Source organism: Bufo bufo, chromosome 1, assembly GCF_905171765.1.
Source record: "Bufo bufo chromosome 1, aBufBuf1.1, whole genome shotgun sequence".
Classification (NCBI taxonomy): Eukaryota; Metazoa; Chordata; class Amphibia; order Anura; family Bufonidae; genus Bufo; species Bufo bufo.
The window spans coordinates 796981098-796998153 of NC_053389.1; the positions used below are offsets into that span (position 1 = coordinate 796981098).

A 17056-nucleotide genomic window follows, 5' to 3' on the forward strand; every position below is an offset into this window, starting at 1 on the left:
GCTTAGGTGACAAACAGCACACAGCTGCAGAGCTCTGGGGACCAGATTGAGCTGTGGCTCTCTCCACTCAACCTACAACCAGGCATGGTTGTGTCTGATAATGGCCGTAATTTGGTGGCGGCTTTGGAGCTCGGCAAGCTCACACACATACCATGCCTAGCCCACGTCTTAAACTTAGTGGTTCAGCGGTTTCTCAAAACCTACCCCAATTTGCCAGAGCTACTGGTGAAGGTGCGCAGCGTTTGTGCCCATTTCCGAAAGTCATCTACAGCTGCCGTCAGTCTGGCAACGCTGCAGCAGCGCTTGCAATTGCCAGCTCGTTGACTGTTGTGCGACGTGAGCACGTGCTGGAACTCCACATTAAACATGTTGGCCAGGCTTTCTGAACAGCAGAGGGCAGTAGTGGAATAACAGCTGCAACATGGTCGTCGCCTTTCCAGTCAGCTTCCGCTCTTCACAAGCGACGAGTGGGCATGAATGTCTGACCTCTGTGAGGTTTTACACAACTTTGAGGAATCAACACAGATGGTGAGTGGCGATGTCGCTATTATCAGCGTAAGCATCCCACTTCTGTGTCTACTGAAACGCTCGCTGCTCACAATAAAGGCAGGCGCTTTGCATGTGGAAAAGGTGGAAATGGAGGAAGACAGTACACAGGGTGATAGCCAGACCACCCTCAGTTCGTCTTCTCAGCGCGAATTGGATGATGATGAGGAGGAGGAAGAGCAGGAGGTGGTTGCCTCCGCTACAGAGGGTAGTACCCATAGCAGGTTTATTCCATCGCTTCAGCGTAGATGGGCTGAACAGGAGGAAGAGCATGAGGAGATTGAAAGTCCTCCTCCTGATGAGGACAGCAAAGTCTTGTCTGTTGGGACTCTGGCACACATGGCTGACTTTACGTTATGAAGCCTTTCCTGTGACCCTCATGTTATATACATTTTGGCCAACACCGATTACTGGTTGTTCACCCTTCTCGACCGCCGTGACAAAGAGAACTTCTCATCTCTCATTCCTATGGTGGAGAGGACTAGCAAAATGGTGCAATACCAGAAGGTCCTTGTGGATAAATTGCTCCAAAATATTTTAAGCTGACAACACTGGCGGCAGAGTACGTAGTTCCTTGGGCAACCGTGGAGGGGAGATGAGGGGAACACACAGCAGTTCCAACAAAAGCAGGGCAACACTCTCCAAGGCCTGGGACAGTTTAATGATGCCCCGCCAGTACCCTCACCCTGATGCGCGACCTAGTGTCACAAGGAGGGAAAAGTTTTGGAAGATGGTGAAGGAGTATGTAGCATACCGTGTCAGTGTCCTCAGTGATCCCTCTGTGCCTTACAACTATTGTGTGTCCAAGCTGTACACGTGGCACGAACTGACGCTCTACGCCTTAAAGGTGCTGGCCTGCCATGCAGCCAGCGTTTTGTCAGAGCGGGTATTTAGTGCTGCTGGGGGCATAATAACTGATAAGCGCATCCGCCTGTCAACTGAAAATGCTGACAGATTGACTCTTATCAAAATGAACAAGGCCTGGATTGCCCCTGACTTCTCTACTCCACCAGAGGAAAGCGGCTGAACATAAAGGCACTTTAAATTTGGCTTTTATGGTGTATTGAATACACTGTATTCCCATGCACCTCTTCCACCACAAAAAAGGGTATATGGTTCAATCTTCCTCCTCCTCCATCATATCAACATGCTTATTAGGCTGCCTTCTCTGCTAATGTTTTAGCGGGTGAGCACAGCAGCAGACCCTCACCCTTAATGTTTTAGAGGATCAGCTCAGCAGCAGACCCTCACTCCTAATGTTTTAGAGGGTCAGCTCAGCAGCAGGCCCTCGCCCCTAATGTTTGAGATGGTCAGATCAGCAGCAGGCCCTCACCCCTAATGTTTTAGATGGTCAGCTCAGCAGCAGACCCTCACCCCTAATGTTTTAGAGGGTCAACAGCAGGCCCTCGCCCATAATGTTTTAGATGGTCAGATCAGCAGTAGGCCATCGCCCCTAATATTTTAGAGGGTCACCCCTAATGTTTTAGTGGGACACCAGCAGGCCCTTGCCCCTAATGTTTTAGATGGTCAGCTCAGCAATAGACCCTCGCCGCTAATGTTTTAGAAGGTCAGCTCAGCAGCAGACCCTCACCCCTAATGTTTTAGAGGGTCACCAGCAGGCCCTCGCCCATAATGTTTTATATGGTCAGATTAGCAGCAGGCCCTCGTCCCTTGTTTTAGAGGGTCAGCTCAGCAGCAGACCCTCACCCCTAATGTTTTAGAGGGTCACCAGCAGGCCCTCACCCATAATGTTTTAGATGGTCGGATCAGCAGCAGGCCCTCGCCTCTAATGCTTTAAATGGTCAGATCAGCAGCAGGCACTCGGCCCTAATGTTTTAGATGGTCAGCTCAGCTGCAGGCCCTCGCCCCTAATATTTTAGATGGTCAGATCAGCAGCAGGCCTTTGCCCCTAATGTTTTAGAAGGTCAGCTCAGCAGCAGACCCTCACCCCTAATGTTTTAGAGGGTCACCAGCAGGCCCTCGCCCCTAATGTTTTAGATGGTCAGATCAGCAGTAGGCCTTCGCCCCTTGTTTTAGAGGGTCAGCTCAGCAGCAGACCCTCGCCCCTAATGTTTTAGAGGGTCACCATCAGGCCATCAATCATAATTTTTCAAGGGTGTGTATGATGCCTTCCTTTATGTGTAATAAAGGGTATATTGGAGTGCCGGTTCCTTGTAATTTTTAGCAGCCCTTTCACTTAGTGCATAGGCTTTGTGAGTGTAGGAGTCCCACTACCTGAACAATTGTACCACAATGTGAATGAGGCCCTCCATTATGTGATATACAGGTTGTATCGGAGTGCCTCTTCCTTGTAATTTTTGGCAGTACTTGCACTTTATATACAAGTAAATATACAGGAAAGAATGTTTCCTAACAATTTTTCCTCTAAAATCGATTTTATCTTCGGCTTTGTGTGTATTATTGTCAGTCTGTAAAAGTGGCGTACTACTCGGACAACATCGTTCCCAGCAGCGACCTGGGAGTCCAAGATGCATCCAGACATCCTCCCCATGCTGTTCCCGAACCATTTCAGTGGTGTTTCTATCAATTTCTGACCTTTTCCTGTGAACCAGACACCCTCCCCTCTTCAGAGCAGGGGGTGCCTGGTTTAATGCTCTGGTTCTCCCATTGACTTCCATTGTGCTCGGGTGCTCTGTAGAGCACCCGAGCATCCCGATGTGTTCTATTCGAGCACCAGAGCACTTTGGTGCTCGATCAACACTACTAATAACACATTTTTTCCCCCACTAATACACCCCAAAAAAGGCTAATTTTGTCACTTCACCGCACAAAGGCTAAGGCCCCTTTCATACTAGCGAGTATTCCACGTGGAAGCAATGCGTGATACGAACGCATTGCGCCTGCACAGAATCCGGACCCATTCCTGTTAATGGGGCTGTGTACATGTGCGTGGGTTTTCATGCATCACTTGTGCGTTGCGAGAAAATCTCAGCATGTTCTATATTCTGCGATTTTCACGCAACGCTGGCCCCATAGAAGTGAATGAAGCTGCGTGAAAATCGCATCACATCCGCAAGCAAGTGTGGATGCGATGCGTTTTTCACGGATAGTTGCTAAGAGATATTGTTAGTATACATTCAGTTTTTTATCACGCGCGTGCAAAACGCATCAAAACATATTGTACCCACGCGATCGCTGGCAAAACTGAATGACTTTGCCTGCTAAATCGTGCAGTTTTCACCGAATGCATCCGCAACGCATACGGACCTAATCCGGACACGCTCATCTTCAAAGGGCCTAATAAGCCCTTTTTTTCCCACCAATACACCCCAAAAAAGGCTGTAATTTTGTCACTTCACCGCACAAAGGCTAATAAGCCTTTTTTTCCCACTAATACACCCCAAAAAAGGCTTCAGAACATATAACTGCACCACTGAACGGCTAATAAGACTTTCTTTTTTCCAGTAATACACCACAAAAAAGGCTGTTATTTTCTCACTACACCACACAACGGCTAACAAGCCTTTTTATTTTCAACTAATACACCCCAAAAAAGGTATTAAAACGTATAACTGCACCGCTGAACAGCAAATAAGCCCTTATTTTTCCACTGATACACCCCAAAAAAGACTTCAGAACATATAACTGCACCGCTGAACTGCTAATAACACTTTTTTTCCCTACTAATACACGCCAAAAAAGGATGTAATTTTGTCACTTCACCACACAAAGACTAATAAGCCTTTTTTCCCACTAATACACCACAAAAAAGGCTTTAGAGCATATAACCGCACCACTGAACGGCAAACTTATATTTTTTTCCACTAATACACCCCAAAAAAGGCTTTAAAACGTATAACTGCACCGCTGAACAGCAAATAAGCCCTTTTTTTTCCACTGATACACCCCAAAAAAGGCTTATTTTGTCACTTCACCGCACAATGGCAAATAAGCCCTTTTTTCCACTGATACACCCCAAAAAAGGCTTTAAATCGTATAACTGCACCGCTGAACAGCAAATAAGCCCTTTTTTTTCCACTGATACACCCAAAAAAGGCTTTAGAACATATACTGTAACTGCACAGCACAACGGCAAATAAGCCTTTTGTTCCACTGATACACCCCAAAAAAGGCTTTAGAACATATACTGTAACTGCACAGCACAACGGCAAATAAGCCTTTTGTTCCACTGATACACCCCAAAAAAGGCTTTAAAACGTATAACTGCACCGCTGAACAGCAAATAAGCCCTTTTTTTTTCCACTGATACACCCAAAAAAGGCTTTAGAACATATACTGTAACTGCACCGCACAACAGCAAATAAGCCTTTTTTTTTTTCACTGATACACCCCAAAAAAGACTTCAGAACATATAACTGCACCGCCGAACTGCTAATAACACTTTTTTTCCCTACTAATACACGCCAAAAAAGGATGTAATTTTGTCACTTCACCACACAATGGCAAATAAGCCCTTTTTTCCCCACTAATACACCACAAAAAAGGCTTTAGAACATATAACTGCACCACTGAACGGCTAATAAGAGGTACAGATATTTCCTTGTAATAAACCCTGTTAATGGCTGTATCACACAGCACTTGCACCCCAATAATAAGAACGGTTTGCTGAAATTACAGAGGTATCATCTATTGTAAACCTGAAAGCAGCAGTATAATGGCAATTCGGATCCCCAGTCAGTGCAGCAAGGTGTAATAGGATTGTTCCTATTACCCAGGCTGTACACTCCCCTATTGGACCCTGTTCTAGTGTGGAATAATTCCTCCCTATCCTTTCCCTACACTTCTAATGCCCTTTCCCTGAACTTCTATTCAGCAAAATAAAAGTTTTCAAGTATTTTCTAACACTGTCCCTAGCGCCTGCTAACGTCTCCCCTGCACTAAGTACACTGGAAAATTGCTGAATCCAAGATGGCTGAGGCTATTTATAGGGCTGTGACCTCACAGGGCTGGCTGCTGATTGGCTGCATGCATGGCATTGTGGGTGATCCCTTGTTCCCAGAGTTCTTTGCTCCATGTCCTAACATGTGCAGCAGCCATTTATGGAAAAAATGTGAAGGGTGAGAAAATTTGGATTCAGTGCGAATTGAATTTTTCCGGAAATTCGGATCGAATTCCACTTTGTCAAGGCCTTAGGCTTCGATTCGCTCATCTCTAATCATAGACAATGGGGGCATATTGCTAGGATATGCCCCCATTCTCTTATATGTCCGGGTCCGACCGCTGGCCGGCTCTACATAGAAGTGAATGGGAGCGCACCACGCATGATCGGCCAGCGCTCCCTTTCACTCCTATGGGCTCGACGGAAATAGCTGAGCCAGTGTTCTGCTATTTTCGGCAGCCCCATACAAAATGAATGGAGGGAGCTGCACATGCGCAGTGCACCCTCATTCACTTTCGGGGCTCCGTTCTCGATATAGGTGCGGGTCCCACCGCTAACCCTAAAGACAATGGGGGCATATCCTAGCGATATGCCCCCATTGTTTGTCATGAGACAACCCCTTTAAGCCTCATTCACATGGCCATGTCTGTGCTCAAATACGTGAGAGGGTGGTCAGTGATGTATCCGTAAAGATGTCCATAAAGGATTTATGTTGGGTCCGTGTGTCCGTTTTTTGCTGTCTGTGTGCCATCCGTGTTTCACTGACCCTGCACAGGTGAAAAATAATTTTAATAAAAATCTCTTCCTAATAATCCATGAAACACGGATGCAACACAGATGACAACCGTGTTTTTCACTGACTCATTGACTATAATTGGCGTGAGTGATCCGGGAACACGGATCAAGATAGGAAATACATTTGTGCTAAAAAAAACTGAACCTCGGATTGTGATGAAACACTGATGTCTGAACACACACGTTCAAATAAATGGATCTGTGGCCTGTCCATGTGGAACACGTACAGCACACGTTTGTGAATCACTGACGTGTGAATGAGGTGTTACATAAAAAAGATCAAGTTTTGAGAAAAGGTTGAGTCTTATTGTATTCTGCAGTAAAAAACAAGCAATATTAAATCCACAGAATGAGACTTTCTCTCATCACACAAAATTCTGGTTCATAGGAATCAGAACTTTTTGAAAAATCTATGTCAAGTTTATGAATTTTTAGAATTGATTTGCTCATCTGTAATAAGTGCAGATTGTGTCTATCTCTCCTACAGTGGTATTAATATTATACTCCTATTCTGTCTATTTGAGGCCAAACTGTTTACTGGATGTAGGCTGCTTTTAGATCCTACTATATTCCAATTTTCCGTTTCTAGGTACGGATGTAGGCGTTGCCAATCAGAAACGCAATTTTATCAGCCATGCTAAATGTAACAAAGCCTTAAACTTGGAGGAAGGCAAAGACTATGTGATCTGGGGAGTGAGCAAAGATCTGTGGAATACTGCGGATGGGTAAGTGATAGTAAAAACTTGTGAATTGAAGGGGTTTTCTGGGATCTAACAGATCCCTCATTAATTACATATAACACACCTGTGGAGAAAATGAGTTACATACTTGCCGTTCAGAAGGTGCTTGAATTGGCAGTTTGGGAACCCAGTCTTCTGAAAATCTGTCTTCTGGCAACATCACGTCTTGTATCAGGTTTCTGGCTTAGGCTACATGCACACGACCGTGCAGTTTTTTGCGGTATGGAAACCACGGATCCGCAAAAAACGGAAGCCGCCCGTGTGCCTTCCGCAATTTGCGGAATGGGCGGCCCATTGTAGAAATGCCTATTCTTGTCCGCAAAACGGACAAGAATAGGACATGCTATATTTTTTGAGGCTGGTCCACCGAACGGTGCAACGGATGCGGACAGCACAGGGAGTGCTGTCCGCATCTTTTGCGGCCCCATTGAAGTGAATGGATCCGCATCCGAGCCGCCAAAACTGCGGCTCGGATGTGGACCTGAACTACGGTCGTGTGCATGAGGCCTTAGGCTATGGATGAGATGTCGCTTCCACTTTTGATGGGACCAGACAGGGGGGTTGCTAGGGTCTCAAAAGATCCAGGGTATAAGCCCCAATGCATATGGCCCCAGTCGACGTCCCCTGCCCGCACTAGCACTAAAGACATGTTAGGCTACTCTCACACTAGCGTTTTTGATTGATCCGGCAGGGTTCAGCAAAAACGCTTCCGTTGCTGATAATACAACCATCTGCATCCGTTATGAACGGATCCGGTTGTATTATCTTTAACATGGCCAAGACGGATCCGTCATGAACTCCACTGAACGTCAATGGGGGACGGATCCATTTTCTATTGTGTCAGAGTCTTGCTCCGCATCCCATGACTGAAAGAAAACCGCAGCATGCTGCAGTTTGCTCTCCGGTATAAGAACGCAACCAAACTGAACGGAATGCATTTTGGAGCATTCTGTTCTGTTCAGTTACGTTTTGTCCCCATTGACAATGAATGGGGACAAAACGGAAGCGTTTTTTTCTCCGGTATTGAGACCCTATGACGGATCTCAATACCGGAAAATAGAAACGCTAGTGTGAAAGTAGCCTTAGGGAATTACTATTGGTGGGACTATGAGGAGCACCATTACTGTGGGGGGGGGGGGGGGGGGGGGGGGCGGGGCTATCTGTTTGGCACTATTATTTGTTCAGGATAGTATTTGGGGGTATTGGGGGGCACAGCGAGCAGCCGGATAACACTGTTGGGACTCAAGGATGGGGGATGATGACAGAAATGTGAGGACGCTAAGATGTCTGTGTGTCACACTCTGCAGAGACGAGGCGCTGCTGAAAGACGTTGTCTCCTCTGATGTAGACATTTTCTTTCATCTTCTCCATTCGGTCTGGACGTCACCTGTGGGCCCTGGATGTGAGTGGCATGTGCTGATGTATTCTCCTGTATGTTTGATAGTGTCTATGCAGCAGGTAAAGAAAATAAGGCTGAGTTCACATCGCCGTTTAGCTTTCCGTTCTTCTGATCTGTTAGAAGAAGAGAGAGAGAAAAAAAAAAACGGGATCCTGTAAAAAAACGGATTCTGTTGCATCAGTTTTAGCCATTTGTGTCTGAGATCTGTTTTTTTAGGGTACTTTCCCACTAGCGTTGTGAAGATCCAGCAGGCAGTTCCATCGCCGGAACTGCCTGCCGGATCTGGAAATCCGTGTGCAAACGGATAGCATTTGTAGACGGATCCGTATGCGGATCCGTCTAACAAATGCATTGAAACACCGGATCCGTCTCTGCGGTGTCATCTGGAAAAACAGATCCGATATATATTTTTTTTCATTTTTAAAGGTCTGTGCATGCGCAGACCAGAAAACTGGATCCGTTTTGCCGGAACGCCTGGTGCCATATCCGGCATTAATGCATTTCAATGGAAAATAATGCCGGATCCGGCATTTCGGCAAGTGTTCTGGAATTTTGGAGGGAGAAAATACTGCAGTATGCTGTAAGAGGGACTGAACTGAAGACATCCTGATGCATACTGAACAGATTGCTCTCCATTCAGATTGCATTAGGATAAAACTGATTCGTTTTTTTCCGGTATTAAGCCCCTAGGACAGAACTCAATACCGGAAAACTTTAACGCAAGTGTGAAAGTAGCCTTAGACAGAAACAAAAGTCCTGCATGCAGGACTTCTTTTTCCCCGTCTAAAAAATGGATCTCAGACGGAAATTGCTCAAATAGATGACAACTGATGCAACAGGATCCGTTTTTTTTACAGGATCCAGTTTTTTTTTCTTCTCTCTCTCTTCTGACCGATCAGAAGAACGGAAAGCTAAACGGTGATGTGAACTCAGCCTTACTTTCTTTACCTGCTGCATAGACACTATCAAACATACAGGAGAATACAGCAGCACATACCTCTCACATCCAGGGCCTCCCAGGTGACGTCTCCTCTGATGCAGACTATTTCTTTCATCTTCTCCATTCGGTCTGGACAACGTCTTTCAGCCGCGCCTCGTCTCTGAGGCTACTTTCACACTAGCGTTTTTTGCGGATCCGTCATGGATCTGCAAAAACGCTTCTGTTGCAATAATACAACCATATGCATCTGTCATGAACGGATCCGGTTGTATTATGTCTTCTATAGCCAGGACGGATCCGTCTTGAACACCATTGAAAGTCAATGGGGGACGGATCCGTTTTCTATTGTGCCAAATTGTGTCAGAGAAAACGGATCCGTCCCCATTGACTTACATTGTGTGCCAGGATGGATCCGTTTGGCTCCGATTCGTCTGGTGGACAGCAAAACGCTGCAGGCAGCCTCCAGAGCGGAATGGTGACTGGTCGGAGGCAAACTGATGCATTCTGAGCGGATCCTTTTCCATTCAGAATGCATTAGGACAAAACTGATCCGTTTTGGACCAAATGTGAGAGCCCTGAAACGGATCTCGCAAACGGAAAGCCAAAACGCTAGTGTGAAAGTAGCCTTAGCGTCCTCACATTTCTATCATCATCCCCCATCCTCGAGTCCCAACAGTGTTATCCTGCTGCTCGCTGTGCCCCCCAATACCCTCAAATACTATCCTGAACAAATAGTGCCAAACAGATAGCCCCCCCCCCACAGTAATAGTGCTTCTCATAGTCCCACCACTAGTAATTCCCTTCTAGAATGCCCTCATTAGTAATACTACCCCCTACAGCACCCCCAACCGTGATAATGCTCCACAAGAGTGCCTCTATTAGTAGAAGAGCCCTCCTGTAATAATAATACCCTCACAGAGCCCCCAGTAGAAATAAGGCCCCCCTGTTGTTCCCCCAGTGGTATGAAAGTGTCCACAGCCCCCAATGTATAAGCACTCCTATAGAGCCCCTTAGCAATCAGGACCCCGATAATGTCCCCTGTATTTATAATGCCCCCCCCCTGCAGAGCCCCCTATAGTTATAATCCTCCCTGTAGTGCCCTCAGAAATTATAATGCCCCAGCCATTCCAACATGCAGTCCCATGTAAGAAGCATCACCTCCATCATACAGTCCCATGTAAGGCTACATGTACATAAATGTAAAAAAAAGAAGGCCGTTATAAGCAGACGTACTGCCAGCTTTTTTATGGTCATTTTCTAACAATTTGTGCATCCAGATGAAAAAACTGATGAATTTAATTGGCTCATCCCAATCCCCCATAATGACCCCAATTGTAAATAATGCCCCAATATTGGCCTGCAGCATAAATAATGTCCCGCATAGTGACCCCCAATATTAATAATGTTCCCCATAGTGCCCCCCAGCAGTAGTAATGCCCCCCATAGTGACCCCCAATATTAATAATGTTCCCCATAGTGCCCCCCAGCAGTAGTAATGCCCCCCATAGTGACCCCCAGCATTAATAATTTTCCTCATAGTGGACCCCGGCAGTAATAATGTCCCCTATAGTGGCCCCAATCATTAATAATGTCCCCCATAGTAACCCCCAGCAGTAGTAATGTCCCCCATAGTGGGCCCAACCATTAATAATGTCCCCTATAGTAAACCCCAGCATTAATAATGTTCCCCATAGTGGACCCCGGCCGTAATAATGTCCCCCATAGTGGCCCCAACCATTAATAATGTCCCCCATTGTAAACCCCAGCATTAATAATGTTCCCCATAGTGGACCCCGGCAGTAATAATGTCCCCTATAGTGGCCCCAGCATTGATAATGTCCCCCATAGTGGCCCCTAAAATTAATAATGTCCCTCATAGTGGCCCCCAGCATTAATTATATCCCTCATAGTGTCCCTCATAATGTTCCTCATGGTGGTCCCCATCATTAATTATGTCCCTCGTTATGTCCCTCATAGTGGCCCCCAGAATTAATAATGTGCCCCACAACATTTTCTTTTGACTGCGAAAAAACCCCCTACCTCATCCACTTTCACGCGCGGGGACACTCGCTCCTCACTGGATGCAGCAAGACCTGACACGATTGTGTGAATCGCGCTGGGAGCGCAGGTCCTGCTGCATCCAATGAGGAGTCAGTGTCCCCGCCCCTTGGATGAGTATTTTTTTTATTTTTTTGTCATTTATTCCCACTGTACCTGTCTAAACGGCCGTTAAGTATGGTCGAATTGATTTCACGGCCGAAAATGGGACATGTACTATTTCTTGTTAGCTGCTATTTATTTAAAAAACAAAAATAGCCGCATAGACTGCAATTGGTTATAAAAATGGCTGCGCGATGGACGCTGCGTAAACTGCCATCACAAGGATATTTCTTCACGTTTGTGTGCATGTAGCCTAAATAACATTGCCAGTCCCATGTAAAAAAACATCACTCCCCTCCTTTCATCCTTCCAACATACAGTCCAATGTAAATAATATCACTCCTTCCCCCAGCCATCTCCAATATACAGTCCCATGTAAATAACATCACTCCCCTCCCTTCAGACTCTCCAACATACAGTCCAATGTAAATAACATAACTCCCCTCCCTACAGCCCCTCCAATATACAGTCCCATGTAAATAACATCACTCCCCTCCCTACAGCCCCTCCAATATACAGTCCTATATAAATAACATCCCTTCCCATGTATCTAACATCCCTTCCTTCAGCCCTAACATACAGTCCTATGTAAATAACATCCCTTCCCATGTATCTAACACCCTCCCTTCAGCCCTAACATACAGTCCCTTGTAAATAACATCACTCCCTCAACCAAGCAGTTTAGAGAGAGGAGGAGAACTACAACTCCCAGCATTCCTCTGGCTCTCACACTGAATCTATCCCTTCCACTTACCTCTCCTCATGTCACAGAAGACATCACAGGTTCTTCTCCACTAGTTCTCCTCTTCACAGCTGAGCTCCGCCACTAATGACTGTGACATCATTGCAGGTCCTTCTCCACCACTGAGCTATTCCTCTAGCACAGATCACCTGGTCAGAAGTCACCCTTGTTTTTTCATTATCTATGGACCAGCTGAGCAGGGGGCCCTGGGCAAATGATTCAGTGTGGTAGTGCTGCAGCGCAGGTATTCACTTGTCATACTGTATGTGTCCAGCAGGCAGTACATTCGGGGGCCTGGGACAAAACATGAATGTTTTAACCTAGAGACGCCCATGGGACCAGAACTATCACTCTCACCGGTGCATGTGTATACTGCTGAATTCATCTCATCTACACACGACTAGGCAGAGGAAAAGTTCTGGTCCTGTCCACAGCAGAAGTGATATACCCTTCAGCGCCCAGGCGGGAATCTGGTAAAGGACATAACTTGTTAGCGGAAGCTGGATTTTCAGAACATGTGACCATATTTCCGAGTGGTTGATCCTTGCAACTTCAGAAGACTAAGTATATTACTAGCTTTTCTTATAAAGGCTGTTTATTAGTAAATAAGGTGGGAAAACGTCTTTAAGAACATGGAACGGTGGACCCATGAGAATAAAGATGTCCAGAGGCAGACATAGAGACTATTAGTACACACACAGCGGTAAGGCAATACCTAACAGTAAAAAATTTTTTTATGACCAATGGAAAGCAAACAGGCCTAAAAGGCACAGTCCTCAAGGGGTTAAAAGAATATTCCACTCTTGTAGAGTAATGGCATGTTGTTAGGATTTGCCATCACTTTATGATTGGTACAGATCTGACCTCTTGGATCTAAACTGATCTTGAGAATTTAAGGGCTGCATGGTAAACGTTTATGGAGGTAAATGTGGTCAGGTGTAGTTCCCTGCACAGTTGGTTAACCAGTAGTGTTGATTACGAATCTTCGAATTGCGAATTTTTATTGCGAATATCGGCACTTTGAGAATTCACAAATATTTAGAATATAGTGATATATATTCGTAATTTCGAATATTCGAGATTTTTTTTTAAATCAGTACACATCAGTACCTGCTTCTAGCTTGTGGGCCAATGAGAAGGCTGCAGTATCTTTGACTTTAGGCGTAGTGTTGATGGCGAATTTTCGTAATGCAAATTTTTATCATGAATTTTTCAATTGCCGATTTCCGCAATCAAGAAAGTAATGACTGGAGATAACGAATTCTCAAATTTGCGAATATATGGCGACTATTCGCCCAAATATTCGCGAAATATCACAAATTCAAATATTGCCCCTGCCGCTCATCACTACTAAAAATATTTCCTCCCTTCTTTTTACTTGTGGGCCAATGAGTCATTGGCCCACAAGCAACTTAAGCAAGGAGGAATCATGACTTTAGATGGGAAAAATGATGAATATTCTAAAAAACGAATATATAGCACTATATCGAATATATTTGTTTTTTAGAATATTTGTAATATTCTAAAACAAGAATATATATTGTAATATAGCGAATATTCGAAAAAAAAAACGAATATAGAGCAATTTAGCTAATATAGTGCTATAATTTTCTTTGTCTAATAGTTGCAATTGTTTTCTCATCTGAAGTTCAGATTGGAAAAAAATTACAACTATTAAAAAAAAAAGATTATAGCACTATATTAGCTAAATTGCTCTTTTTTTTCCAGAATATTCACTATATTGCTATATATTCTTGTTTTAGAATATTAAAAATATTCGAAAAAACTAATATATTTGTTTTTTCGAATATTCGTAATATTCTAAAACAAGAATATATCAAATATTTTAAAAAAATGAATATAGAGCAATTTAGCTAATATAGTGCTATAATCTTCTTTGTCTAATAGTTGTCATTTTTTTTCTCATCTGAGGTTCAGATTGGGAAAAAATGAAATCTATAGAAAAAAAATTATAGCACTATATTAGCTAAATTGCTCTACATTTGTGTCACGGAACCATAAACCAGACGTACAACAAGAGAAGAGTGAAAATAAGAAGGCTTTATTGAAAATAAAGCTGTAAAGCAAAAGTCCAAACGGATGGTGAAACCGAGCAGAGTCTTTGCGAAGCCAGAGGTCAGGAACCAGAAGGGTAGTCAGACGAAGCCAGGATCAGGAACCAGCAGGGTAGTCAGACGAAGCCAGGATCAGGAACCAGCAGGGTAGTCAGACGAAGCCAGGATCAGGAACCAGCAGGGTAGTCAGACGAAGCCAGGATCAGGAACCAGAAGCAGCAGCAGTCTTAGAAGCATGTGAACACAAGAGGACCAAGCAAGGAACTGAAGCCACAGACCTCCTATATATATGAGCTAGGCATCCAGCTCCTCCCAGGGAAAGGAGGAGCCGCAGGGTGGAAGGCTACAAGAAACCCAGGACCCAAGATGGCCGCCAGCACATGTCAAACGAAGGAGAGCAGCAAGCAGGTAAGACCATGACAATTTGTTTTTATAAAATATTCACTATATTGCTATATATTCTTGTTTTAGAATATTACGAATATTCGAAAAAACAAATATATAGCACTATATTAGTTTTTTTGAATATTCGTATAAGTCATGATTCCTCCCTGCTTAAAGAGGACCTTTCACTAGAATAAAACATCTAAACGAACTATACAGATATGGAGAGCGGCGCCCAGGGATCTCCCTGCACTTACTATTATACCTGGGCGCCTCTCCGTTCTCCCGGTATAGCCTCCGGTATCTTCATAGTTAGGCTCCACCCAGGGGAACCTGCCGGCGTCTCATTCTCCCATGCTGTAGCGCTGGCCAATCGCAGCTCTCAGCTTGTAGCCTGAGAGGCTTTTTTTTCTCTCAGGCTATGAGCTGAGCGCTGCGATTGGCCAGCGCTACAGCATGAGAGAATGAGATGCCGGCAGGTTCCCCTGGGTGGAGCCTAACTATGAAGATACCGGAGGCTATACCGGGAGAACGGAGTGGCGCCCAGGTATAATAGTAAGTGCAGGGAGATCCCTGGGTGCCGCTCTCCATGTCAGCATACTTAGTTTAGATGTTTTATTCTAGTGAAAGGTCCTCTTTAAGTTAGTTAAGCAGGGAGAAATCATGACTTCAGTTGGAAAAAAAAAAGACAAATATTCTAAAAAACAAATATATAACACTAAATTCTATAGTGCTATATATTAATTTTTGACCCACACCTGTATTTATCGCGTAATATTCGTATATTATGTGATCATTACCTTTTTCGAGTAAAAAAATTGTAGAATATAATGAATATTCGAATTCGTGAAAATTCTACGAATATTCTACAAAATATTCGCAAAATATTGTGAATTCAAATATGACCCCTGCCGCTCATCACTATTAGGCCGAATGCACACGGCCGTGTTCCACGGCCGCGAGCGGTCCGTGGTATCCCGGCCTGGATTCCCAGCTGACAGCAGGAGCGCACGGCGTCATTGGTTGCTATGCTGCCGTGCGCTTCATGCCACCGCTGCGCTACAGTAATACACTCGTATGATCTATACGAGTGTATTACTGTAGTGCAGCGGCTGCATGAAGTGCACGGCGTCATAGCAACCAATGACGCCGTGCGCTCCTGCTGTCAGCTGGGAATCCAGGCCGGGATACCACGGATCGTTCACAGCCGCGGAACACGGTTTTGTGCATTCATCCTTAACCAGGAGAGCTGCTTTGCTGGGGAAACTTTGAAGGGGACCTAGTATTGTGGCTCCTTCATTCTCAGGATCAATGATTGACCAAGAGGTCAGGCTCTTTCCAATCCTAGCTATACGCCATCACATTATAACATTGCAATACCCCATTAACCATTGATAAAGGACATTTTGATCACCATCAGGTCCCATGGGTTTCTATTGGTCATTACACTGGACAAGATAAACGTGTACATAGTAGAATACAGAGAATACAGAGAGAAAAGACTAATGCCTTTACCTAGATATTCTGGACTTGTCCTAAACTGATGATTTTGGTTCCCCAACAGATATGCCTACATGATAACCAAGGACACTTGGATTGAGATCTGGCCAAATAACCGAGATTGCCAGAAAGCTGAGTTCAAAAACCTCTGTGATGAACTCTTCCGGTTTATCGATGAGATGGATGTCCGTGGATGTACCAGTTAAATTTTTCTGGCCCCATATTCCCAGTTTCATATTCTTGTTTTATGTGCTAAGAATAAATACATCAAAAAACATTCTCAAAGGCTTTACATCACGTATATTTATTATTCATGACCTGCATTTCCCAATACATTCCCCAATACATATGCTAATATTTGGCAAGTGAAGACTAGAGATGAGCAAAGTTTTAAAAAATTCAATTCGGACGCTTTGCCGAATTTTCCCCAAAAATTTGATCTGAATTTACTTGTGATGAAGCACGTTAAAAATCTGTCATTTCCCAGCTGCTGAGAGCCTGTATATTGGTGTACAACACTGTGCATTGCAGAAACATACATAACTAGTTCACTGTGGTAGTGAAACAATACTGTGAGTCAGTATGACACGCAGCTGACAGGCGTCGCTCTTAGAATCGCTTCATACTTCACTAATTTGGTCACTTACGGGCCAAAACTGACCAAATAACTCAAGTGTGAATGTTAGCGTCAGGTATAAAGAACTGTGCAGTGGCCCAAGATTCTACTATAGTGTGAAAGAGCGCACTTCTTTTTACATCGTCATCAGCTGATTCCACATAGATTTCTATAGAACCTTTTCTGTTACACGCTGAGACAAGTAGTGGGGACAGAGTGAAGAGGGTGTCAGCAATAAGTTTGTGTTGATGTCACTGTTTATTTTGCCCTTCTTCTGATCCTTCACAAGAAAACCCCC

General features: G+C 44.5%; 1 protein-coding gene across 1 annotated transcript in view; it reads left to right on the plus strand.

Annotated features, from left to right (window-relative positions):
• Positions 1 to 16419, plus strand: part of LOC120986498 (complement C3-like) — a 445179-nt gene extending 428760 nt beyond the window's left edge. Inside the window, exons 43-44 of the mRNA XM_040415121.1 lie at positions 6792 to 6927; positions 16207 to 16419. Of these exons, the coding sequence (XP_040271055.1) occupies positions 6792 to 6927; positions 16207 to 16348 (278 nt within the window). The 3' untranslated portion in view covers positions 16349 to 16419. The remainder of the gene's footprint in view (positions 1 to 6791; positions 6928 to 16206) is intronic.
• Positions 16420 to 17056: the final 637 nt, after the last annotated feature.